The sequence below is a fragment of the Elgaria multicarinata genome, chromosome 22, assembly GCF_023053635.1.
Source record: "Elgaria multicarinata webbii isolate HBS135686 ecotype San Diego chromosome 22, rElgMul1.1.pri, whole genome shotgun sequence".
NCBI lineage: Eukaryota > Metazoa > Chordata > Lepidosauria > Squamata > Anguidae > Elgaria > Elgaria multicarinata.
Window position 1 is genome coordinate 9,223,908 of NC_086192.1, and position 27,474 is coordinate 9,251,381.

The 27,474-nt window shown below is 51.6% G+C and overlaps 1 protein-coding gene across 5 annotated transcripts in view; it reads left to right on the top strand.

Moving 5' to 3' along the window:
• The window catches only part of BCAS3 (BCAS3 microtubule associated cell migration factor), a 538,487-nt gene that overhangs the window by 253,779 nt on the left and 257,234 nt on the right, over nt 1-27,474 (top strand). For all 5 annotated transcript variants that reach the window (XM_063146608.1, XM_063146612.1, XM_063146611.1 and 2 more), the window contains 3 exons: nt 15,516-15,616; nt 19,537-19,733; nt 22,708-22,805. In XM_063146608.1, coding sequence (XP_063002678.1) covers nt 15,516-15,616; nt 19,537-19,733; nt 22,708-22,805 — 396 coding nt within the window. The remainder of the gene's footprint in view (nt 1-15,515; nt 15,617-19,536; nt 19,734-22,707; nt 22,806-27,474) is intronic.

Sequence of the window (27,474 nt, forward strand, 5' to 3'; positions counted from 1 at the left end):
ATTTTTGAAAACGCGCTGTTTGAAACGCACTTTTTCTAAATTTTAAAAAACCGCAGTTCCACACTTCTTCGTCCGAGCCAGTTTTCTTCTGCGTCTGCCAAGGAGGCTGCGTGAGGGCCAGCGAAGTTCATAATAATCGTGCTTAGCCTTCATCGGCGTGGTCTTTGATTCTGCAGGCTATTTCCGTAAACCTCACAACAGCTTTGCAAGGCAGGCCAGTGTTGCTATCCCTGCATTGTGTGAGTGGAGGAGGGACTAAGGCTGAGAGAATGCCCTTGAGACTGCAGGAGCTATCCTAGAGTGACCAGGTACAAAAGAGGGCAGGGCTCCTGCAGCTTGAGCTGTTGGGATGGAGAGGGGATTTCACCAGGTGCTGCGTGCGTGCAAATGACACCTGCGGAAATTCCCTTTTCTGTGCAACGGTTAAAGATACAGGAGCTCAGTCCTCCTTTCCATGTGGTCACCCTAGCAGAGGAGCAAAATGGTAGCCGCGTCGGCTGCTCCGCCTTCTCGCCGCCACCGTTGTCTTGGCTAGAGCAAGAGGCGGGTAAACGAGGTTGCAGTGGTGAAGAGGAAGAGCAGCGTCAATGGGGGCTTATGAGTGGCCCCCTGCTGCCATGTGGGCCCTTGGCCGGTGCCCATCCGTGCCTACCCTGGGCACCAGCCCTGGCATACCACCACATCCCCTGTAGAAACGCGGAGCGTGGTGAGAGAGGGGAGGCCTCCCAGCAACCACAGCGCTCAGGCTTCAGGGCCTGGGGTCTGCCTTAAGCGTGCCCAGCGGTGTCCACGGGAAATCGACAGACCCCGTGTTTCCCCGCAGGGCGACGTCAGGCCCAACAGGATCCATTTCAGAATGGCCTGGAACTCGGTGCGGCGGAGTGTGTCCAATGCAAAACGGATCAGGGGCGGGAGCGGAGGCTGGCAGACCCTGGAAATCCGTTATCTGAATCAGTAGTTCTGTGCGAGTGACGTCACGGTCACTCGACAATCCGTGCTGTGCTATCGTTACCCTGCAATAGCCTCAGATGTAAAAAAACAACAACCCACACACACCTGGATTTGGCTCTTGGAACAGGGTGTGGGCGGACAAACCAGGCAAAGCCTTGATATACGGCCCTAGCAATCAAGTTATACCGCATGATAAAATGCCTAGGCAATTAGATCCCATTAAATACAAGAAGATGGCAGAAGCCGGTGTGTGTGTGCATGTGTGGAGTGGGGGCGAGAACCCTACCTGAGTTTGCTTTTCCTTCTCTCCCCCCCCCCCCCCGGAGGGAAATATCTGCTTAAAACACCAACGCTCTGCTTACCTGCAACAGCCATGTAATGGTCTCCCATTAGCTGGGGCGGCCTGCGGTTGGATGCGCTATCGCTTCCGTCAGTATGTTTAATTGCCAGCAAAATGGCTAAATGGGAAGTGGGGGGGGGGGGTTGAATGGCTGCCGCTGTCTGCCATGTGAGCAGTAAAAGGAATTCTGGCGCCATTTCAGGGTCGCGATTTGTATCTGTCCATCAGGGCTCAGAATGCCGCCTCTCTCTCTCTCTCTCTCTCTCTCTCTCTCTCTCTCTTTCCACTTCAGGCCTCTGTATAGCATTTCTGCCGATTGTTGGGCTCCATTAAATGTGCGGCGGTGGGGCGGGGAGGTGGTGGAGGGCTGGTGGGGGGGGGGGAGAGAGAGGAATAAAAGCCTGAATGGTCCAAGCCGCAAGGGGTTACAGATAAGCCCCATCTTTGTCCGGGCTCAGAACACTGCATTAGGTCTCATTATCCATTTATAATAAGTGACCTTTGGCCTCTCCAGGGTCACCGAAGAAATAGTCTGTGTGTTTTTCTAACAGAAGGTACCCCTCTATCAGACGGCAGGCGCAACAATGGGCCGTCTGATAATCCGGTCGAAGGGTATACTTTGGCAGGAGGGGAGGAGGTGGGGGAAAGCGTATAAATATATAGCTTGCTGCCAAACCCGCCTTTTTCCTCCCCTTTCATCTTTTTTGGGGGTCCGTAGAGATCCAACCAGCGGTCATCTCCGCTACCGGGGGAGCGGCGGCGGAGATCTGATTTATTTATTTGTGTTAAAACAACAACAGCTCTGAATTAAGCGGAGTGCGAATTCGTGGTGGCATTAGAAAAGGGTTTGTTTGTTGCTGTTGGAAATACATATATATATATATATATATATATTAAAAAAGATGGTGTTGACAGCCTCCAAACGGGGGAACGAGGAGAGCGCCGTCCTCCAGATGATTTGGACTACAACTCCCATGAGCCCCAGCTGGCATGGGCAATGGATGGGGATGGTGGGAGTTGGAGTCCCAAACATGCGGAGGCCACCCGGTTGGGGAAGGTCCGGACCCTCTGGAGAGCGCCAGGTTGGGGAAGGGGTGGTAGATAGAGCTTTGGATGTGGGTTTGGGAGACCAGATCCAAATCCCACCCCCCATTCAAACCTATTATTGCATTTATAATCTGCCGTTCAACATTTATTTCTAAGTAAGGTGGCCACTTCCACATCGCCAAAAAGAGATTCAGATCACTGAAACAGAGGACCCAGATCTGTTTAAAATGCCCGTCTGCTCATTGATATGATGCAGATATAGCAAGAATTATTACAATTGAAATAGGAACCGAGTACGTCTCACCACAGTGGCAGAATCTACACTGCTGCTGTACACTGGTTTATAATGGTATTGACCACTGCTGGGGCCCAGGACACATTCTGTATACCGTTTTCGAACCGCTTTCAAAGTGTTCTATCCTGCCTGGCGTAGATCTGGCGAGCGAGGGAGATGCCGGCCAGGTAAACCATGTGCCTCCCGCTCATCAGGTCGATGGCCAGGTGCTAATAACTGTGGTTCAGCAGCTTCATGGCCCTTTCTTTCTCTTCAAACTGGAGGACTGGACATCTCTAAACAGAGGGCAATTTCAAACAGAGGACGGTCACCTGATGGCCTTGCAAATAAAAGACTGTCTGTTATAAAATGGGACAAACGGACCCTCTTATTTCCAAGGCATATAATGAACTTCTAAAACCAGTTCAAATTTAAGCGAGTATAAATATCGATGATCATCCAAGAAACCACGCAAACCATGAGTGCAAAGCTTGTTGTGGTTCTACGAATTTCTCCGCGAAGTTCGGTTTGCCTTGTTTTCTTTCCTGAACATGAGTTTCGTGTCCCCCCCACACACACACACACCTGAAAATGTGAATTTTCGATTGTGCAAAACGTGCAATTTTTTAGGGGCGGATTTTTCCTGATTGAAAATGAACCTTTCCCCCGTACGATAAAGCATGGAAATGCAGAGTTTGGAGTTGTAGGTGGATGCACATTTGTGTAAATGCAGATTTTCAGAATGAGAATGCGAGTTTAGGAAATAGGGGGAAATGCCCAAGAAATCCGTTCCTGCTCACATTTGGGTGGTGAACTTGTACTTACGGTTTACAAGCAGGAACGAAATTCTTGTACGTTCCTAGTAGAAACAGACAGGCTTAACTCCTGTTCGCAACCCGGAACAAAAGAATCTCTGTCTGCCTCCGAAAGGCCGTAAGAAACAACACTAAGCGAATTTATCGGGTAAGGCCGTTCCTTCCACGGCACCAGAGCCACCACTGAAAAAGGCCCTGCTCCTCGGGGAAGCCAAATCTAGAATCCACAAAAGACAACTTCTCACAGGAATTCGTTGTCAGGTCTCAAAAATCCAGAGAGGAGAAGATGGCCCCAGAGGTACTAGAGATGGCTTTACTGGAGAAAGCTAACACCTTGAATTGGGCCCAGAAACAGTGATCCATCTCCAATAACACATATAAATGGAGGGCAAACTTTAGATCATGCATTAGGTTCTATTTTTTCATTTCCTAGAACCGTATCACAGGGGAAAGGGCACCTTTGGTTTACGGGCATTCTTATCTTCTTGAATATATATATATATATATATATATATATATATATATATATATATATATACACACATACTTTTTATTTATGGAGAAGTCCTGCAGAAATCAGGAGGAGGCTGATGGCAACGGATTAATATATTAACTGTTCTGCAACATTCTTTGACAAATTGCTTACTAAATACATCAAAATTGATTGGCCGTTTTGTGCGTTTGAATTGACAAATGAGTGCATTAAGGGAAGGAGAGAAATCCATTAATTACAGCTGCCCTGGACCTTAGGAAATGTAATGATATCGATATAGATTTTGTTAAAACAAACAAAAATATCCCGCCCCCTCACCCCCGGCTTTATTGTAGCGTTTTCTGGTAAGCTTACGCGGCACATCTTCACTATTGAAACTCCACTGAGAGGCAGGAGGATGTGACTGGAACTGTGACAAAATAAGGGAACTTGATTGTTGTGTTATGGTGGGACATCCCATCCCATGATGCCAGGCTTTACGTACTTGGCGCCGCCCAAATGTGTCAGGACTACAAGTCCTATCATCCCCTCCCTAGCATGGCCACTGGGTCTGTAGGCTAAAAAATACTCTCTCGCCTGAATACTACCTCAGCTGAGTTCACCAGCCAGTTGAGACACAAGCAAACTCATTTCTGCACGATTAAAAATACCCGTATGAAAATTCAAACACATTTTTTTGTAATTGCTTGCGCATTTTTAACGAATGCTGTTTTGGATGCATGCACCAGTTGATTGAAGTGTGTTTGCCCTGGTTTTAGAAATGCATGCTTTTTTTGAGGGGTGGGGGCATTTTTCAAATGTGCAAGTTGTTGAATGCATTTTTGGGGATTTGCAGAATGCGTTGTGAGCTTGGATTTCCAGCTGCAAGTTGCATGGGCTGAAGGCATCCCTGTGCCACAATTAGCGGTGGCTGAACTTCCCTCACATGAATTCCATATATCCTTGGGAAGTAAAGAGTTCTTCCATGGTAGCTCAGATGAGAGTTCCTCCTTTAATAAAAATCCCTTCCCATGTAAACGGGTTGTTGCGCATGCGCAGTATTGAAGGGCATTTTGGGAGCTGTACAGAAACGCATATTGTGGCATGATGTGGCATCATAGAATAGTAGAGTTGGAAGGGGCCTCTAAGGCCATCGAGTCCAACCCCCTGCTCAATGCAGCAGGAATCCACTTAAAGCATTCCTGACAGATGGTTGTCCAGCTGCCTCTTGAAGGCCTTGAATGGGGGAGAGCCCATGACCTCCTTAGGTTCCCTTGTCGTACTGCTCTAACATTCAGGAAGTTTTTCCTGATGTCCAGCTGGAATCTGGCTTCCTGTAACTTGAGCCCATTAGTCCGTGTCCTGCCCTCTGGGAGGATCGAGAAGAGATCCTGGCCCTCCTCTGTGTGACAGCCTTTCAAGTATGTGAAGGGTGCTATCATGTCTCCCCTCAATCTTCTCTTCTCCAGGCTAAACATGCCCAGTTCTTTCAGTCTCTCTTCATAGGGCTTTGTTTCCAGACCCCTGATCATCCTGGTTGCCCTCCTCTGAACACGCTCCAGCGTGTCTGCGTCCTTCTTGAATTGTGGTGCCCAGGAAGTTTAGCCACGTGTAACCCATGTTGATTTCCATACAGCCCACTTTATGTAGCTAATGGAAAAGGATGGAGGACGTGGGGATGAGTGATACGATGGTGTATGGAGCAAAACACGTGTTGATCGTAGCATCTAATTTTGCTATGGATCGCCAGACCCACTGCCTGTTGACTTCAGTTGCCCCCTTGACACAAATTAGAAGGACAAAGAAGGATCTGGGCCTTTGCAATAGGAAGCCAATGGATTGTATCACATCAACATTTCCGCATGCCACAGCTCCTGGTCCACGGTGGAGCCACGTATCCATAAGCCCCCTGTTCAATGCAGGAATCCACCCTAAAGCATCCCTGACAGATGGTTGTCCAGCTGCCTCTTGAAGGCCTCTAGTCTGGGAGAGCCCACCACCTCCCTAGGTCACTGGTTCCATTGTCGTACTGCTCTAACAGTCAGGAAGTTTTTCCTGCTGTCCAGCCGGAATCTGGCTTCCTGTAACTTGAGCCCGTTATTCCGTGTCCTGCACTCTGAGATGATTGAGAAGAGACCCTGTCCCTCCTCTGATGCAGCAAACTCAGAGGAATTCAGAAAAACTACACAGGCTCGAACATCGCATGTTTGCCCACCCCTAGGTATACGTTGCCTTCTGTTGTCCAAAGCGGAAAGTTAAATATTTGTATTTTCTCAGCCCTCCCTTTTGGGGCTGTGTTTTCTTGAGCTTTCTGTGAATCACCGCCACTAGCTAGCGTTGTGTCCTCTTCTACGGTAATTCAGCCAGGCAGCGTCCTTGTCAAGATGACTTAGCTGTCATCGTGAGCTAATTGAACGCCTAGCTTGTCCCTTTCTGGATTATGTCCCAGTTCTCCTGATTGGGAAGGCTTTTAGCAACCCTAGAAAAGTGCAGGATGGCATCTAAAGGCTTCTCACCGGTGTAGAAATGAAGCCAGTTGCCACGATTTTGCTTACGTCCAACACACTTGGAAATCTGCAATGCCATGAACTGGAAAGGCTGAGGGCAAGCACCGGGGTCTTGGACGTGTGTAGTGAATTGCGCCTAATGTTCAGGAAGAGGTTCCATTTCCAAGTTACGGGTTGCAGCTTGATAGGTGAATCTCCAATGGCCAAATCCTGTTGATGGGTACCATCAGGCTCATGAGTACTCCTAGGACAGCCTGCTCCAACATCTTCCTTTCCATCTGTGTTGTCCCACAACTAGGGATGTTGTCCGCCCTCGTCCGGAGCCTCCGTTGTGCGCAACAGTGGAGGCTCCGGAAATTCCATGTTTTCAATCGTTGGATAAATAGCAGCCGTAAAGGCTGTATTTACGCAACAGGGAAAATCTGAAATTTCCGGAGCCCCCGTTGTTACGCACAGTGGAGGCTCCAGACGATGGCAATATCGTTGGATGATTGTTGAGCCTCAAAAGCAGCTTGCAGTGGGGTGAGCGTCCAACGAATCAGACACGGGCGAGTCCTTCCGTCCCTAACTACAGCTCCCAGCATCCCTGACCATGGGCCATGCTGGCTGGGGCTCATGGCTTTCGTAACCCCAAAGATTTGGAGGGCTCCCTGTTGGTTGGTGAAACCCAGAATGGTTGTCTTCATCCTTCTCCCTCACCCCTCACCCTGCTCTTCCTGTGACCCCGGACTTCTGGCGATGCCGACCGGAGGAAATTCCGGCCCCGTGTCGCTGCCCGAGACTCCTTATATTAAGTGGTAAGGTCATTGCGATAAGCGCTGTCATGTCTTAACATAACCCTCTGCAAGCCAGCCTGCATTACCTCTCTCTTACTTGAAAGGCGTTTGTAAGTGGAAACGTCAGCGCCCGCGTTCCGTGGGGAAACGGAGACGTTGGGTTTTTCGCTCTCTCTCCCCCCTCTCCCCGCCTTTCCTTAAAACCTGACTGGTGTTGCCTTTTTCCTGAAGGCAGGGAGGTTAAGTGGTGAAAGGAAGTACAAATCACAATTCCTTTCCCGCGCGTCCGGCAGAGTGAAATGAGTAGAAACAGGACCGGCTTCCACTCCTCTCTAGAGCTGTACCATTTCGGACAGGTGGCAGCTTTCAGGAGCCTAAAAAGGCCCCGTCTTGAGCCTTGTGATGGAGCAGTTATTTCCGCCAACCAGGCTCTAATGCGGAGTAATCAACCAAAGGCTGTTTAGGTGGATGTGAGAAATGTAGTAGGAGTTTTATATCCCATTGTGCCGCTCTGCGCGTGCTTCTTAGCCGTATCCCGGCAGTCAACGCCGGCCTGTCCCAACGCACCTTTCAAATGCTGGAAGTAGTTCTGATGGCAAAAGAATTAAAATAACTTTCAGATGCCTGCAAACAACAATAGCATGCTGAAATGGTTTTTTTTTCTCCCCACCTCTTCCCCCTCTCTCTTTTCTTCTTCCCCCATTTCTGCTCTTGCTTGGTCATCTGGAACTTCTTAAAAGACGGTGGTGGCTGGGGAGCGTTTGGGAATGGGGTGGGGGCCGATCCCATCAACGCGAAGGGGTCAGTTTTCAAAGCGGTGTGCGAGGATTTAGCTGTGCGAACCCTCCTGACGCTAATGGGAGTCAAACGGCTAAATCCCCGCGCTGCGCTTTGAAAATTTACTACTAAGCCTCTTGACTTCTCACTACATACTTTGATTGTAACAGTAATCCATGGTTAACATAATTTTCCCGACAATAATGTCAAACATACTTTTGAAGTCGGTGAATTATAGAAAGGGTTGCCTCTTCCGTAACTCTTTAAAGATGGCCCCATCAGGCCGATTTCACAGTTGGGCCTCGCCCGGCCAATTTCGGCTGGAACACAAGAGACGGTTGTATTTGTTGCCAGCCTTTGAGTCGCTGGCCGCCGGTGTTCCGGGACGCTGTGCAGGGCCCGATCCTTTCGGCGTTCCGTTTGTTCCCGGGCTCCACGAATGCGGCGAAAAGCGGCTGGGAAAATGAGGACAGGCCTGCGTACCTTGTGACCCGCTGTGCGCTTATGTGCTGCTAGCAGGGCGTGACCCATCACCCGTTGACTGTAATATCAACACATGGATGCGAGGATGAGCCAGGATATATCAAGTGCCACAGAAGGAGTCCTCCACATCGCCCGTTGTCAACTCGGTGCCAAAACATTTCCGTGGGGACAGTTCATACTTTTGGCTGAGAGCCACGCGGGGTTGCTTTGATCAGATCATCAGATGTCCAGTGGCGTGCGTGAACCAATCCCGTGCAGGGAGGCGAGCATCTTCCTTTCTTTCCCCTGCTTCTGTCGAGGGATGCCGTGAGCAACGTTTTTAAAAAGTGTTAAAAGCGTTGTTGAGGCTGGAACTAGAAAACTCCGGGACAATGCGTGGCCGCCTAGGATGATGCATCGCCTCCTAGGACAGTGATGTATTCTCAGGCCAATGTAGCTAGCCATTGGGCCTCTGGACAAGAATGGCTTTTTGATTGGGCAGGAACTACGCCTCAGCAACCAGGTCTTCCAGGCTCTGGTGTGTTCATTGGCTCCTGGTTGTGTCCTGGCTCCCTTCTGACACCTGCCTGTAACTCAGTCCTGCCTCCTGTGCCCTTGGCATGGCACCCATATGGACCAACCTCTGTGTTTTTGACACCCTCATTGGTCCACTGCATTTTTTTAAAAAAGGCATAGGCCATAGCTTAGATGGAAGGTTTATCCCTGGATCATCCAGGGGTCAAACCTGTACATCTAGGTGACACACAGGGGATCTAGTGCTCAGGCAGGGGCGAACCCTGGCTGATCCCAGGATAAACCTTAGGTCTAGCTGTGGCCATAGACTCAAGATGTATCACTTTTAAGCTTGTAATTAAAAATGTGAAGTGCGAATGAGATGAACCGGTGTCGGAAGGCACGTGTACAGTTCAGGTACATCTGTATGAGCGCGGGGCTTGGCTGCAGCTCTTCGTTGAGTTACCCTTGGTGGCAAACCTGGGTTTTGGGGTCGCGTCGGGTGTGAAACGGCCTTATTTTCCCCCCACCTTTCCTAATTGCCTTCCGCGCGGCCATTGTCTTCAGTGAGCGCGATGCACGCACGGAGATCCTTCGAGTCGGCAACCCTTATAGCGGAATGCCAACCTGTGCAGGTATGTCAACGTTGGACGCGGTTCCGGCGCATCGAATTTGCTCTGTAGGGCGGGGGGGGGGCACGCACCTGCGGTCGCCGGGAACCCACCGTGTCAAAGACCTCTTCGCGGCACACAGAGATGTCTGTTTCGTAATTATACCCTGTCTGTGACTGTTCTCCTGGGAGGAATGTAATGAGAGGGAAAGGAAACCAGAGACCCCGCATTGAGCTGCTGATAGAAGACCTGAAAAGATGAATAATTGAACATCTATTGTACCCTTGCGTCGGAGGGCAAGGAAGAGCGCTGACAGATAACACGAGCAAAATTGGCTGCTTTTAGATGTTTGGGTCTCTTTGTGTGTATGTGTGTGTAAGTGCCGTGGTGGTTATACCCTGGCAGGAGTCAGATTCTTTTGCACTGTTTTAGCCGGTGCTGACGCTGGCTTCCTTTTATAAACCCGGCGTTCCGTTTTTAAAAAGCAAAAAAAGATAAGTAAAAAAGAGCTCCGAAGTAAGGATTTCGGAAAAGCCGCGCAGGATCAGGCCAAAGAGCCATCTGGCGCAGGGGGTGCGGTGCAGGGCCGCTTTTAGAGTAAGAATCATAGAATCATAGAATAGCAGAGTTGGAAGGGGCCCACAAGGCCATCAAGTCCAACCCCCTTCTCAATGCAGGAATCCACCCTAAAGCATCCCTGACAGATGGTTGTCCAGCTGCCTCTTGAAGGCCTCTAGTGTGGGAGAACCCACAACCTCCCTAGGTCACTGGTTCCATTGTTGTACTGCTCTGTCTCGGGGGCTGTGTTCCGGGGGTGGGCGGGGCCAAAGGGGCGGGGCCAAAGCATTGGCCTAGTTTTGTGTGAAGCGCTTAGGACAGCGGTTCTCAACCTGTGGGTCGGGACCCCTTTGGGGGTCGAATGACCCTTTCACAGGGGTCGCCTAAGACCATCGGAAAACACCTATTTCCGATGGTCTTAGGAAACTGTATTGACTGAACTATGTCATGTATCATCTTTTGTATTATTAAAGCTATTGTTGTGTATTATTTTCATTAGCAAACGATCCCATGACAATGGATCGTGTAGGGAAGAACGAAAATAATTTTATGGTTGGGGGATGCTTTTCAGCCTTCTACCATGGGATTGGGGGGGTGGATGAAAAGGCCTGGGAAACACCAAACTCCTGGTGGTTTGGGGAAAGGGGCGGAGCCAGGGAAGGAGGTGTGGCCTTTTGGACCACCCAGAGGGCTGGATTAACACCTCCAGAGGTTCAGATACAGCTCCTTGCCAGATTTGCTGGCGACGATGGGATTGTAGTCCAGCAAATCCAGAGCATACCAGATTGGGGGGAAATTGATGCAGGATTTGCACAAACCTGCCCCCCCCCCACAGCAGGTCAATATCTGGGTGGCTCCACCCAGACCGCACGCATGCATTCCTCCCACCTGAGGGCTCAATGCAGGGAGAGGGCACGGACCGTGCGCACAAGTCCTCACCCCCGATGTCCTGGCCCGGCCACGTAGCCCCCAACCTTCCTGTGTTGAGGGGGAAAGTCATAGGCAGGACAAGCGGGGAGGTCAAGGACTGGGGAGATGGGGCTTCCTTTTGCACCCACCCACCCCGATGTGAGTGTTCCTGTGCGCAGGCTGAACGTCCACCCAGGGCTGTATACTAAGAGTGAAGTCGTTTGCGGAGTGAACAGCCGGGGGGGGGGGGAAGAAACAGAGCTCTTGAGAAAGGAGAGGGAGGTTTTGGCCTCCTCAGGGAACCCCTGAGGTTGGCAGAAGGTCCTCCAAACCTTTAGGCCGCCTCTTGGGGCTGCTGGTTACAAATTGCAAAGCGCCTCGCCGAGCTCCTCCAGTGCTCTGATTAGATCCGGCTGAAACCCTGAGCGGATGCGCCGCCCCACTGACATCGGCGCCACCAGCCGATTTGGCCGGAACACAACGCAGCCAAGCCAATAATCATTCCAGTGCAACCCTCCAACCTATTTTCGTCCCTTTTCTTCCGGCCATCGAGTTTGGAAGAGAGGCAAAGCTACACACGTGCGCACAGACCCCCGCTGCCATCCCAAGCGCACTTTTCCGGAATCGATCGAAGCTACTTTTGAGTAGACGTGTTTAGCGTTGGGCTGTTTGCCTTCCAGCGATACCAAGCGGGGTGGGGAATCGTTTGATGGAGTGAGTCTAGAACCAGTTGGTGGTTACATTCAGGTCCGCAGGTATTTGAGCACAAGCAACGCCCACCGCCGTTTCGTCTAGCGCCTGGATTTATATTTTTTAAAGGCCGTTTACATTATAGAGGCGCCAGCCGCCACTTGCGCTCCGATGTCTGTCTCATGCCCATTATTAAGTAGTTTACAACACTGTTATGAAGCAGACAGAAACTCCACATGTCAGAGTTACCCCAGAGCAAAGTTTCCCTACGTCTTTCCCCCCCTTTTCATTCTGTTTTCTCTCCCCCATCCCACCCTGCCGGATTGCCCGGTGGTTCCTTTATAAAATCTGTGGCTTTTAGTTTTCATGAACAGAAATGGGGAACTGCAACGGAATGTTGCAGTATATCCTCGCCTTCTTAGCAGGAATGGCGCCTGGCCGCCAGCCATGGCTTCCCCTGGGATAGTACAAGGCGAGTTTCCCCAAACTGGCACCCTCAACTCCCATCATCCCCAGGTAGCAGACTGCTGGCCACGTGGTCAGCAGATTATTGGAATTTGTGGTCTAACGCATCGGGAGGGCAGCAAATTGGAGAAGGCGGCTTTAAGCCCTGTGATTCCCCATATTTCTGGGGGTCTTGCAGAACACTGACCATGCGCCATGCTCTTTCAGTTTAAGGTATTTGGGGTGGGGAAGGATTCCATCATCATCATTATTATTATTATTATTATACAGTATTTTTTACTTTTGCAAACCTCGGGGTCACCTCTCACCCTGCCGATACCCCTTTCGTCTCTTGGTGTTCCCATTCTGGCTCCAATCCTGTTGGCACTCACCCCCTAAATTCGGTATTTATTTATTATTGCATTTCTATCCTGCCGTTTCCCCTCCAAGGAACCCAAGGCGGTGTGTACATAATCCTCCTCCTCTCCCTTTTATCCTCACAACAACCACCCTGTGAGGTGGGTTGGGCTGAGAGTCTGTGACTGGCCCAAAGTCACCCAGTGGGTTTCCGTGGCCGAGAGGGGATTAGAACCCGGATCTCCGGACTCCCAGTCCAACACTTTCGCCACTACACCACGCTGTATTAGAAGGAGAGACTGGGCCCCGGCAAGGAAACGCAAACGCCGTTTAGATTAACGGGCTGTGTGAGCCAAGTAGGAGCTCCGGGGCCCTGGCACCGGGTCCAAGAAGAACATTCCCCCGTTTTGGGCAGGCAACAGAGCAAATCCAGACAGTGCAAAGAGACCGGCAGACGGGCTCAAGTTAAAGGAAGCCAGATTCCAGCTGGACATCAGGAAAAACTTCCCGACTGTTAGAGCAGTACGACAATGGAACCAGTGACCTAGGGAGGTTGTGGGCTCTCCCACACTAGAGGCATTCAAGAGGCAGCTGGACAACCATCTGTCAGGGATGCTTTAGGGCGGATTCCTGTATTGAGCAGGGGGTTGGACTTGTAGGCCCCTTCCAACTCTGCTATTCTATGATTCTATGATTCTATGACTCATCGCCCGGGCAAAGTCTCAGCCCGGCATTTGTATCCCACCTCTCATTTCATAGTGTGCATGGTTCTCACCCTGCCGTTACTTTTATCCGTACAACAACCCTGTGGGGTAGTATTGGCCCAAGGCCACTTAGTGAACTTCAAACCTGAATGGGGATTAGGACCAGAGTTTCTTTAGTCCTAGTTCGTCCCTTTCACCACCCCAAAACACTCCCCCGCCCCCATGGATCAGGAACATAGGAAGCGGCGTTACACCAGGGAAGAGTTGCTCTGCCCAGGATTGTCAGCTGCGAGTGGCAGGGTCCCTCCAGAGCCTCAGGCCAAGAAGCGTCTTTCCCTCCCTCTGCTAACAGATCCTTTCTTTTAGCTAGAGATGCCGGGCATGGAACCTGTTCTGGGACCTCCTGCATGGAAAGTAGGGACTCTACCACTGACCCCCCCCCCGCCCCCCGGTAAAGATCTCAAGACATCCATGTCGATGAAAAAGCAGTGTCAAAAGCGGCTTGCGCTTTATAGCCCCTTCCACATCAGGAAAACAGGGTTTGAAGCCTCGCTCCTTTCCTCGCTAGGACAGGCGCCGGCCGTACTGTGAGCTCCCTTGACACTCCCTTTAATGGCCCAGGGGAAAACGGCTGGGAGCCAACGTGAAAACTTCCATCTCTCTCTCTCTCTCTCTCACACACACACACACCCCGGGCCCCAGCCTTCTCTAATCGCGATCGTTCCTCAATCTGGCAACCCTTTGATGACCCCCAGTATTCCCACACACACGATGTCGTCTTTAATTCCGGATGTCCCTCAATGGCGGACAAGCCCTCGTCCCCCCCCTCCCCGAGGAGTTCCAATTAGACGGTCGGGGTAGCCAGTTGTGCGAAGTTGCATTTTTCCTTTTCCTTTTCGGTTCTAGATTTCACTTAACGGTGATAAAATATGGCTGTTTGGCGAAACAGCTGCTGCCGAGATGTAAATCATCGGCTCCCACCTGCCAGAAAGGATCTCGGCCGACTTAATTGTCCAGGCAGCTTCAAATAAGTTGCATTAACGTCAAGTCGCCTTGACGGTTGCCGTTCCGCGGGGCCAGGCAGGAATCGCTGCGTGTTCAAGGGCAGGCGGCCCGAGGTGAGGTTTTGTCACTGTGGCTTAGCTTGGTTGCTGCATCTCCGAAAGTGGACAGTTTTCTGAAAACTTTGCGGCGAGCGGCGTATCGTTGACAGCGGCGCTTGTCAAGGGTGAGACGCCCCGGGAGTTGTCAGCTTCACTTGACGCTTTTTCGCAGTTCCTTTGGCTCTGCCACATGAAAGATGCGAAGAGCCAGTTGGGTGTTAGCGGGGCGGCCACGGAGACATTCATTCGGCCCGCGTTTGATCGTGAACGGACCTCGTTCCGCACTTTCGAAATGACCCGCGACCCGAAACTCCGCTCTCCTTTGAGGTTTGCACTTCTCCGAAATTGGCAGTGGAGTTCTCCAGTCGAGGGATGCGAACGGGCTTGCACTTAACCCTGGGAAGGGGCGCGCAAAAATCGATGAGTGAAAACAGGGGCTGGGAGAACCGTTCGCAGAAAAAGGGGGCACTCGACGAAATTGCATATAGAAATGCATTGGGTGAATTTCCCAAAATGGAATTCAGCCGTACGGTATCCCTCTGTTATAGCTTCTCGGATTACCTCCATGCAATTTAGTACAGGCGTGGGTGACCCATACTTCAACAACGTTGAGACAACCACAACTCTCATCGTCATTGAATAATAATAATAATAATAATAATAATAATAATAATAATAATAATAATAATAATATTTATTTCTTGCCCGCCTCTCCATTTTGATCAGCCATGCTGGCTGGGGCTGATGGGAATTGGAGTCTTAAAGGGCTCCCCCCCCCCGCCTCTCATGTAGTATCAGCTCCGTGGGGACACGCAAGGGAGGGAGCAGCTATCTTGGGTGGCACTGCTGAGGGTGTCCCTGTAGCACCAGCTGTTTGCCATGTTCATCTAATGGAGCCTCCACGTTCAAAAGCAGTCAACCATTGAATACTACGAGATGCAGGCATATAGCAGGGCAGGTCTGTTGCCTTCATGCATCTTAAGAGGCATCTTATTTCCCGCTGTGGGAAAGGTGTTCTGATCCAGCAGGGCTCTTCTGGTAGTCTTCCAGTTTTACGTATGGTTCCCAAGGGGTCTCCCATCTCGAAAGGCAACTGACATGGCGTAGACCGGCTTGGCTTGGGCAACGGAACCAGGACATACAGTACGCCTTCTAACTATTCACTTGGCCATGTCTGATTCTTCCCCGCTTCTCTCTTTACGCAGTGGTTCCACTAGGAAGTCCAGGACCCATCACTCGGCACGAATCCTACGACAGTTTAGCGTCTGATCACAGCGGGCAGGAAGATGAAGAATGGCTTTCTCAGGTATGGATGTCAGAGATGGTAGGCTTCACTCTGGGGCAGGGATGGGAACTTGTAGTCCTCTAGGTCAGGGGTGGGCAACTTTTTTTCTGTTGTGGGCCTCATTTCCTAGTGAGTATTCTGCCATGGGCCGCATGTTCATGGCGGGCAAAGCAATTAGCGGGGACAGAGCCAAAAGTGAGTGGATCACCCCTTTCCACCACCCCCTTTACTCTCTCTTTCCTTGTCCCCTTTCTCTCCCTCTCTCTGTCCACCCCCTTTCCCTCTTTCTGCCACCCCCTTTATTCTCTCTCTGTCCACCCCCTTTCTCTCTTTCTGCCACCCCTTTCTTTCTGCCACCCCTTTATTCTCTCTCTGTCTACCCCTTTCTCTTTCTGCCACCCCCTTTATTCTTTCTCTGTCCACCCCCTTTCTCTTTCTGCCACCCCTTTTATCTCTCTCTGTCCACCCCCTTTCTCTCTTTCTGCCACCCCTTTATTCTCTCTCTGTCCACCCCCTTTCTCTCTTTCTGCCACCCCTTTTTTCTCTCTCTGTCCACCCCCTTTCTCTCTTTCTGCCACCCCTTTCTCTCTTTCTGCCACCCCTTTATTCTCTCTCTCTCTCTCCACCCCTTTCTCTCTCTTCCTGTCACCCCCTTTCTGCCCATGGCCACCCTGAGCTCACCCCTCTGCATGAACCAAAGAATTCCATTAACGAAGTCCCGGTGACTGTCAGCATTCACCAGCATCTCTCTCTATTTCCAGATCGTCACAGAATTCCTTCCAAGTAGGTGTGTTTAATCTCTTACAGCCCAAGGGCCGAATTTAGTATCAGGAAAGTTCTCAAGGGCCACTTTTCAGTGGTAAGCCGGGTGAAAGGTAAAGTGGACAAGGCCCCAAAAAGAGTAGAGCCAAAAATACCCCCCCCCACACACACACACATGACCATCTTGTAACTTAACCCTTTTACTGCCAGGAACTGAGCTTCAGGAGAGGCTTTTCAGCTGTTTAGCATGGGGGAAGATGGGAAACAGTGCAGGCTGATGGCTCCGATTCCAGTGGGGCTGTAAATCCATTCCGAGCTTCAGCCAGAACTCTAAAGGAGCTCTCCAAGGTGCTAATCCCCACCCCCAAAATAGGTCCAGCGCCTTGGACAGCTCTTTCAGACTTCTGGCTGGTTCTGACTAAAGCCCTGAATGGATTGACAGCCCCACCGGAATCGGAGCCACCAGCCTGCACAAAATGCAGGAAACCGTCGGATGACAGGTGGAGTGGAGCCAGACGAAAGGGGCCTGGGCACCTACGCAACCTGTGCAGGCCGGATTGGGACCCAAAGAGAGCCACATTGGGCCCAAGATACTCCACTCCTGCTCTATAGGTCCCAGCACTTGCACGGGAATGTTGACAGCCCTCAAATTTGGGATGCCCACCGGAACGTAGCGATGCACAAAGAGAACGCCCGGCAGAGGTCTTAGGCGCTGCTCGAGGGGTGTTCCGGGACACCTAATTCTTTGCCAAGCCGTAAGGGCGCGATTGCGTCTCCTCGGGGCGCAAAAGGCGCTCGGGATCCCCGTGCCCAGCCGCTACCGATGAAAGCCCTCGGAGCGTGTAGGTTTTTTTCCAAACGGAAGTGTTGTTCTCGACGGCAACAGCGCGCGGCGAAGAAACGCCGCCCCTCGCCCCCGCTGCTCAATGCGATGAGTGGGTAATGCGTGCTGTCACTGGGAAGTAGATACAATATGTTTGTCCTGCGCACGGCGGGGGAATGTATGGGAACATCTGGCTCGTAGCCTCGGTGAAATTGCCCAGGCATCTGTTTACCTCTCGGCTCTGTGACGCTGATGGTTTCGAGCTTAAAATATACAGCATGCGTTAGTCGTGGCCTAATTTACGCGGCGGCAAAGGCAGCCCGGGTTACCCCCGCACGAAGGGGGCAGCGCGGATGGGGGGGGGACGGGGTCGGCCTGTCCGCTCTCCCTCCTCGGCTCAGAAAGAATCGCCCGACAGCGAGATCGTTGAGAAACAAAATAAAAATTCCTTGTAAGAATAATCTCAAGTCACCTCGAGCGCTGAAGTCCCAGCGTCGGCGGAGGCGCGGGCGAAACCGCGGAGACGCATCTGGGCAAATACGCAGAGGGACGCAAATGGCTTTGGAAGGCCGTATTCTGTGTCGACTTAGATTTGGCGACTCCCTCCGCAAGCAGCGCGGCTTTCCCGACCCCCCTTTTCCTTTTGGGAACTTGTGGCCTTTGAAAAACGCTTCTTTTCTTCCTATCCTCCAGTGACAGATTCCTACAACGTTATTGCTCCCCCGCCTTCAGTTTGAGCGCTGCTTTTGACCTTGATTCTTCTTCTTTTTTCTGTTTTGTTTTGTCTTTCTTTCCGGGGTGGGGGGGGAGGTATTTTTTTTTAGATTACTTCAGCATTTCTATATGCATTTAACTATATATATATATATATATATATATATATATATATATATACTTAGCTTCAGGATTGATCCCAGAGCGGTTTGCAAACAGTTTAAAGACCCGATACCATTCTATCGACAGTGTAGGACCCAGACGGCAGAGGAAATGACAGTTGAAACGGCAAAGAAGCAAATATGCCTGTGAGCCCTTGAAAATCCTTTTAAAACGCAGGGGGGGATAAAGAAAGCCTCTCTCTGGCACCTCAAGGAGAACCAGGTAGGCGCCAGGCCAATTGCCCTGGGGAGAGGCCTTCTGGGCATGGGGCGCCCCAACCGGCATGGCCTTCCAGGGCTGGCGTCAAGGGGTAGGCATGGTTGGGGGCCCACCCAACCCACACAGGGCCCACCCCCCAGCAGGGGTCCCACTGACAAGAGTGTTTATTCTATTTATGTCCTGCCTTTTTTCCTGCAAGGAGCCCTGTGCGGCGTGCACAATCCTCCTCTCTGTTTTAGCTTCACCACAACCCTGGGAGGAAGGAACCCGGATCTCCTGAGTCCCGGCCCAACACTGTAACCACTACGCCACGCTGTTGTTCCTCCTCTTTGCCCGTTGCAGCCTGCTCGGGCACCCGACGCCCCTTGCTCAACCGGCTCTCTGCTGAGCTCGCAAGCCATTGGGCGCCATGATGAGGGAGAGGAGCTAAATCAGCTGGTGACAATGGCGTGGAGTAGATCTGCTCACTGAGGGAGGGGGTTCTTGCCCAGGGCCCCTCCAAAACCAGGAACCAGCCCTGATCTCTCTTTTTTCACCGCCTGCCTCACCCCGATGGCGGTGACTTCCAGGGGAGAGGGTCAGCAGACGACCCCAGTTTTATACAGGCAGGTCCCCATGGGAGCAGGCGATCCGTTTAAAAGAGTTTCAATTCCAGCCCAGGAATGGGGTGAAATCTTTGCCCTAAGGAAGACACTCTGATAGTGCAGTCCTATATGCGTTGATTCAGAAGGAAGTCCCACGGAGATCCATGGGGCTTCGTCCCAGGTTAACGCCTATAGAATTGCACCCTTAGCTGCGGAAGAGGAGGCGGCCAACGGAAAAGAGGCCTTAGGAACTAGGTGGGACGTCGGTCGCAGGGCCAATGCTGAAAATGGCATCCCCTTTTCCCATTCTCCCCTCCCCAGAACATGTCGGGTCGCACGCTGTATGTTGTGATGTCCCCCCACTTTTGTGGTTTCCCTTTGTAGAGGCAGGGAAATGCGCACTGGGAGTGGTGCCGACACATGGGGTGGGTGGGAGAGAACTGCACTCGGGGCTGCCATTTTTGACGGCAGCCCTGCGTTGAGCAGAACACGCCGTTCTCCCCTGAGATCGTCAGGGTGCGGAATTTTTGCTCGAGGCAGCAATTCCGTGTCGTCGTGGGACAAGCGCCAAAGTGGAGAACGTCCACGGAACGCCGAGCAACAGGGTTCAGGCCTTGCGGTTGTGAAATTGCGCCGTCCAGCTCCAGCTTAACCTCGGGCGGACGCTTCTCTTCCAGGTTGAAATTGTGACTCACACCGGGCCTCACCGGCGCCTGTGGATGGGACCCCAGTTCCACTTCAAGACCATCCACCCCTCCGGCCAAACGACGGTTATTTCCTCCAGTTCCTCCGTTCTCCAGTCTCACGGCCCGAACGACACCCCGCAGCCTCTGCTGGATTTTGATACTGACGACCTGGATCTCAACAGTCTCAGGTTAGAAACGACGGCATTTATTTCGGTTGCTGGCTTTTTTAAAAAAAATCTTTTTAACGGGGGCATTCTCTTGATCTAAGCAAGGTCTGAGGGAGGGCTAGTGAATTGGTTCCGTCCGTGGACTCCATGGTCGAGATGAAAAGTCCATTGGTGCAGCTCATGGATCAATTAAAAAGAAACGTGCACACAAGACAGTCCCTGTTGGCAGGCTGGACATCTAAAAGGTGTGACACAAAAGGAAGGAGGAATGAGGAGGGAGGAGGGAGGAGGAAAACAAGCGACTGCAGGCATCTGTTCTTAAAGAAACAAAGTCCTAGGAATGACCAGCTGGGATGAGAACAGCGCTGGTAGCCTGGAGGAATGGCTGCCTCTAGGTAATGAAGGGGAACAAGAGCCCATAGCGGAGCTGATGGAGGAGCCTTGCCCCCTTTCTCCCTGCAGATTGAGGGAACGGCTGCTGCCTCCGCGGCTCGCTTCCTGCAGCTCAGGCCCACAGTCGGGGCAAAGGGCTCTGTCCAGAGCATCTTTCGCTCTTCACACTGGAGGAGATGAAGCTCAGGAGCCCTTTTCCTGCTTCCTTGCTCAGAAGAAAGCGCCTGCAGTGTGTGTATGTGTGTTTATTTATTTATTTAGCATATTTATATACCGCTCCCCATTGAAAAATTTCGGAGCGGTGTACAAGGTAAAATGAAAATAAAAACAGAATATAAACAGTTGAAACAAAATTTAAAAGAAGCAATAACAGTAATCCAAGGCTGCATGTTAGAGAAAGGCTTCTTGGAATAAAGATGTTTTCAGGAGGCGCCGAAAGGAGTACAAGGTTGGAGCCTGCCTGACCTCCAGAGGCAGGGAGTTCCACAGGAGGGGGGCCACCACGCTGAAGGCTCTTCCCCTGGTGGATTCCAATCAGAGGATGGATCTAGGTGGAACCACCAGGAGCAGGCCCTCGGATGACCTCAGTGACCGGGCAGGTTGGTACGGGAGAAGGCGCTCTCTCAGGTATCCTGGTCCCAAGTTGTTTAGGGCTTTGTACACAAGTACAAGAACCTTCAACCTGGCCCAGTAGCAAATAGGCAGCCAGTGCAGTTCCCTCAACAAAGGAGTTCCGTGCCGGAAAGGGGCAGCTCCAGACAACAGCCGAGCTGCAGCGTTCTGCACTAGCTCCAGCCTCCGGAGCAGCTTCAAGGGCAGCCCCACATAGCGCGTTTGTGGAGCAGGGTGGGGGGCGGGGGAAGCCTCAGGCCCCAAACTAACCTGCCTGAGGTTCTCCAGGTGTATACACCCCCTTCCCTTGGCCCCGCCCATTTCCCCCCAAACCAGCGGAGGCTGGTGGCTCCATTGTCAGTGGGGGGACGCACCTTCTCCAGGTTTCAGTCTGAACCAGTCTGAACTCTCACGGAATCCTCCAAGGCGCAAACCAACCACGGATCATTTTTTTGGATTTCCTGAATGATCGCAGCTTTTGGGGTGGGTGGGGGTATTTTGGCTCCGCCTGTTTGCCCATGGCCACACCCACTCCTGGAATGCGGCCCCTGAGAGATTCTCTGAAAAACGTTTATGTGGGGGATTGGAAGCCAAACAGGGAAGACTTTGGCTCTAGGCTTGGCCCCGGGGCCTCCGGCGTTCTTCTCCCCGCCCACCTGCACCCAATGAACGGAAAAGCACTTTTGAAAATCAAGGGGTCCAGTTAACGGGCACACCATAGCTTGAATCTTTCCTTTCCTCTTCAAGAATCCGCTTCCCTTTTATGTTTATTATCACCCCCCCAACACCCCCCCCTAAACTCCACTCCGGTCTTCAAGCTGAACTGAGCAATGCCTTGCATAACCTTCGCATGTGTGATTCCTGCCCTCCACCCCACCCCCAACTCCCACTGCTACTACTGGACAAACCTAAATCATATGGTGGAAATATGTTTTGAGCTGCTCCTTTGCCAGGAGCGAGAACATCCCAGGATAACAAAGCGGAAGCGGAAGCGGCTTCGCGACTTCTGCTCTTCCTCGGAGCGACTCGCAACCGAACCTTGCTGGTCTCTTCCGATTTTTCTTTGCGCCGGTCTAAGAATTGAGCGAGTGAAATCGTGAACGGAAGGGCGGGAGCGCTCTGCTGAGAAGGTGTCAAAGGCAGCTGTGGGGAGTGAGGTCAAGGCATAAACAGTTTCCGCCCACTGTATCCTCCCAAGAGCCCTGTGAGGTAGGACCGGTTGAGAGGGCATGACTGAGTTCACCCAGTGAGCTTCATGGCTGAGCGGGAATTTGAACCTGGATCTCCCGGGTCTTAGTCTTTCACTCTAACTGCTATTTAGGGATGGGAGAACTCCCCTGTATCCTGTTGGCGCTCTGCTCAGCAGACTCGTGCCGGTTGCCCCACCCCATCAGCCTGTGGGTCGAGGCACCAGATGGTCCATGGGCACCCGGTGAGACCTTGTCTCTTTTTAGTTAGTTATTTTGGTCCACGAGCAGCAATTTGCGTAAAAATGCAAGCAGAAAACGACCGTTTACAACCTTGCACAAACCCCTGCTATTCACTGTTGCGACTTTGCATAAATCACAATTTCTGTAAATGTTCCCAGCCGTGAATTTGCGTAATTTGCAATTTGCGCAAATCCCAGTGCTCGAAAATCAGGATTTGCGCAAATAAAAAAAAAGTCGAACTAGTTCAGGGATCTGCGAGCTGGTGTCCGGGGGTGGGGTGGGGTGGCGAGAAGGCAAAAGCTCGTGGGGTTTCACTCCCTCAAACGGATCCCTCCGACATCCCTGATTGCATTTCCAACTTGAAGCTGGCAGCCCCTCGAGCTGCCCTTGAGCGTGTACAGAGTGCTGCTGCCATCCCAGACTGGATTTTGGCTAACGCGACCCAACTCTCTGGTAACCGCTATGACTCCAGACTCCCGGCACCTCATTTTTGTGACTTTGGCGATTTTGTGACTTTGGCGGTGTGTACACCTCGCAACCTATCCTGTTCTATGTTTCAGGATCCAGCCCGTTCGCTCCGAACCCGTTAGCATGCCGGGGTCATCGCGCCCAACGTCTGACCGCCGGGGAATTTCTACCGCGGCTGATGCTACCTCAGGTAAGAAAGCGTGCCCGTGAACGGAGGTTTCTGCTTTTCCTGAGGCGGCGACGATCAGTCGCGGGTTGGTTTCCCGTTGTCAAACCCTCCTGGCTGTAGCGCGGATCCAAAGGCTTCTTTTCTTTTCTTCGCCGAGGGGTGGTGGCGTTATTGGAAAAGCAAAAGCGTCCTCGTCCTACTTCCGCACGTATCGCCGACCAATGTGTGCGAGGCGCCGTGGGGGAGCGAGGCTGAGACATCCGCCGTGTATTTATCTGGCGTGCTGGGAGGGACGCTGATGACCATGTGACTGGAAGGCAGGGCCCGATTGGTGGGCCTGGCCGGAGCATCCGCACCACCAGCGGGGTGGAGGTAGCGAAGCCTATATGGCCATGGAAGCCAGCCTCTCAGCCATGGGAGGCCTCAGCCATGGGAGGCCTCAGAGCCCCTGCAGGGGGGAGGGAGTAGTGAAGTACAAGCCCTTCCCCTCAAAACTGCGTATGGCTTTTCAAGTCAAATCCTTACCCCAAAAGATAACCCTAGAAGGGTTTTTGCTCCCGAGCCTTCGACTTGTACACCTAGCCCAATTTCTCATCACTCTCCAACCTGGGTCTCCCAAGCCCTGCTGAAGGGCAGGGGGGAAAGCCTTACTTGGAGGTAGCAGGTGGAAAAGGGGTCTTCTCCTCGGCTACGGGTAAGGTGCAGAGTGTCGTTTCCTGCCGGGGGTCACGGGACTTCCCATTTGCAGCCGAGGGGAGGCCGTCTTCCCTGGGTCAAAGGAGGAAAGGGAGAGGGGATTGGAAGGAGGGAAGATGGCGGCAGGGGGCGAGACCCATTTGGATTCAGAGCCCACTTGGAAGGGGCGGCCGGCTTGTTCCCGCGAGGAGAGTTTGCCTTTCAAGCTCATCCCTTTCCAAGACTTGCCCCGTCCCTACTGCAAAGTTGTCCAGGTGCTGGTAGCCGTGCCGTCCGCGGAGGGGGGGGGCAGCAACAGATCATGGTAAACAGAGGAGAGTGTTGGGGTAGAGGAAGGCCTCGCTTGGCATCTACTGACTGTGCTGCTTTCTCCATATTTTAGAGTAGGTTTCTGACTCCCCACTTGGCTGATCGTCTATGGCGAGTTAAGGCTCTCCTCCAGGGGACCAGACGAGGAAGTTTTTCTGAACTGGAAGATAGTTGCTGCTTTTGCTTCAAGTGGTGCAGGAAGGGCTAACGTAACGCGTTTTGCGAGCAGATGAGTTAGAGAGACGCTTTGGGTGGACTTCTTACACAGTGCTGAAAAGGAACTCACACCGCTCCGAGGCAGAATTGGAGTCCCGCTCTTTCCCCTCTGCAGAAAGACAGTCTGTTTAAAAGCGAGGAGAGATGGGCAGCCCCGCCTCTCTGCCACGAAGTTCAAAATCGTTGTGCTTTTAATTTGTTTTTTTTTTTTGCTGTGTTTTAATGAAGATTTTGATAAATGTGATTTATTGTTAGCCACCTTGGGTGCCGTTTTTTTAAAAATAAACAAATGCCACCTCCAGTATCAGAGGCAGGATGCCCTTGTGCGCCAGTTGCTGGGGAACATGGGCGGGAGGGTGCTGTTGCATTCATGTCGTCCTCGTGGTTCCCTGATCGACAGCTGGTTGGCCGCTGTGTGAACAGAGTGCTGGACTAGATGGATCTTGGTATGACCCAGCAGGGCTCTTCTTCTGTTCTTAGGAGGGAGTCTCTTCCCCTGCTATTGCTTCAGCTGCGTCCTAGTATAAAAACATATACATTTTAAAACCTATGAAAAGAAATATACAACATATATTAAAAATATATTAAATATATTACAATATTTAAACTTTTAAAATACATGACAATTTTAAAAGTCCTTAGCATAGACGGAGGCCCAGATTATTTGTCAAAGGCCTGCCGGAACAAAGAAAGCCTGGTTCTGAAAGCCCATCAAGGAAGGAGCCGGTCTAGCTTCCCCGGGAAGAGAGTTCCAGAGTGCTGGAGCAGCCACCGAGAAGGCCCTCTCCCATGTTCCCACCAAGCGCGCCTGTGATGATGTTGGGACTTGAAAGAAGGGCTTCTCCAGAAGATCTCAAAGCCCAGGCAGGCTCATAAGGGAGAATACAGTCTTTCAGATAACCTGGACCCGAGCCATATAGGGCTTTATAGGTCATAACCAGCACCAAATGGACCTTTGGTATGACCCAGCAGGGCTCTTCTTCTGTTCTTAGGAGGGAGTCTCTTATTTATTTTTATTTATTTAAGGATTTTTATGCCACCATTCAGCCAAAAAAGGCTCTCATGGCAGCTTACAAAAGTATTTCTTGACAGTCCCTGCCCACAGGCTTACAATCGAAAAGACATGACACAAAAGGAAAGGGGATTGGGAGGGAGGAGGAGGAGGGAATGCTATATCCCTGCTATTGCTTCAGCTGCGTCCTAGTATAAGTGCGTAATGTGTGTATGCGTTGGCGGAGGCTTGGTGCAGAACACTGGTCCCTTTTGCCGGGGCAAAACGTGTCTTCTCAACCGGTCATTCCAAAGATTTTATTACAGCTTTGCTAATAATGAAGGCGGATCCGTTTCATTTGACTGGCCATCTGGGAGTGAAAAGCCAAGGGGGGTCCCGTGTCCTAAACCCGGAGCCACGAGGCTTAGCAGAGCAGCGTGAGGTGGTGTTGAGATGCTTAAAAAAAAACAACACCCCACCCCAAAATGTATTGGCAAAACACAACCACCACTCTGGAAAATTGCCGCGCTGGTGAGATGTCTCTCCGTCTCCTGTTAAGTCCCTGCAAACGGAACGTCACCTTTGTGCAAGCAGTTCCCTGAAAATCAAGTGATCGAAGCGGACTTCCGCCTCTTGGTCCGGAGCCCAGCTCAGGAGGAGTCTTTGGAAGTAGAATCCAAACTATGGCTACGATTGTGATCAATCAGCCGGGTCCTAATCCGCTGAAGTAGAGATCTCGGTTTGAAAAGAACACGGCATTTTCTTAGTTCTTAACTTCCTTAATCTCCAAAGTCTACTGCTACGAGATATGGAGAGGTTATCGCTGATCGGAATAGACAATGTGTTAACTCTGCTGTTGACGTGGGTTCCTCTCCTGCCCTATAAGTTTTCTGGCTGCATTCCTTGTTCCTTTGGCGTTCAGCAGCTCTTGGAAGCCTTCATGGGGAAGGGGGAACTGTAGCTTGGTGGCAGAGCAGTGGCTTTGCATGGCCAAGGCCCCCGTTCGAATCTTGCCAGTTGAAAGGATCGGGTAGCAGATAATGGGGAAGGTTAGCTTTGGCTGGTGGCAGCACCCAGAATCCTGGGCCCTTCAGCAACCCAGAGAGGCCCGCCGCTGACGACGCCCGTGGGCCCTCTTTTATATTTGTTCAGACATAGAATTATAGAATCATAGAATAGCAGAGTTGGAAGGGGCCTACAAGGCCATCGAGTCCAACCCCCTGCTCAATGCAGGAATCCACCCTAAAGCATCCCTGACAGAGGGTTGTCCAGCTGCCTCTTGAAGGCCTCTAGTGTGGGAGAGCCCACACCAGGTCACTGGTTCCATTGTCGTACTGCTCTGACAGTCAGGATGTTTTTCCTGTTGTCCAGCCGGAATCTGGCTTCCTTTAACGTGAGCCCGTTATTCTGTGTCCTGCCCTCTGGGAGGATCGAGAAGAGATCCTGGCCCTCCTCTGTGTGACAACCTTTCAAGTATTTGAAGAGCGCTCTCATGTCTCCCCTCAATCTTCTCTTCTCCAGGCTAAACAGGCCCAGTTCTTTCAGTCTCTCTTCATAGGGTTTTGTTTCCAGACCCCGGATCATCCTGCTTGACATTTTGTTTACCATCCCATCTCTCCCAAGCACTGAGCGGCTTCTGGTCGCCATCTTGGTTTTCCTCCCAAGCTGAGTTGTCCAAAGGCATTGTGGGAGAAAAGATGGCTGCCGCCACAACATTTCTCTGGCGGTTGTCATGCTTTCCCCCCACCCTCCACACGCACACACAAAATGCCTCAGGGCGACTTGACTGAACTTCCAGGGCGTGGGGCTCACAGAACCAAGATGGCCACCGGAAGCCAGTTGGTACCACAGCACCAGAAAACAAGAGTGAAAACGTTTTTAGAAGGGGGGGACCCAGGACAGGCGTCTGCAATGAGGGGGGTTCCTGATTTAGAGGAGCCCACAGGACAGCACGTTGTTGACGGCCTTCTTCGGGCCTCGGCGTAAGACCTGGTAAAGTGGCTGACATTGGAATAGATCATACTGAGTCCTTGCTCTTATCTCTGGTCTGAGATCAGAGACAGCAGTACAGAATCCTCCAGAGACGGGGCAGATTCTAGCACCCCCTAGAGGGTCGGTAGGCCGCACATGGAACCTCCGCAAGCCAGATGAGTTAGGCCCACGGGCCGGAGGTTCCCCATCCCTGCTGTAGGACTTTCCAGCAGCCGCGAGAGCCGGGATCCAAAAAGCTGCCCAACCCACTGGGTAGGACTTCGGGCTCGTCGTTGTCAAACGGCAGGCTCTCGGGTTCATTGGCAAAGTGCTTTTGAAACCAACTGGGCTTCTCCAAAGCAATTTGAGATGCTGTTCAAATAATGGGATCATCTATTTTATTTATTTATAAATTAAAAGCAATGTATTTTATTTATTTATGTATCCCTTTGAAATGGATCGGGCTTCTCCGAAGCCATTTGAAGTGTAACACCCATAACTGGATTT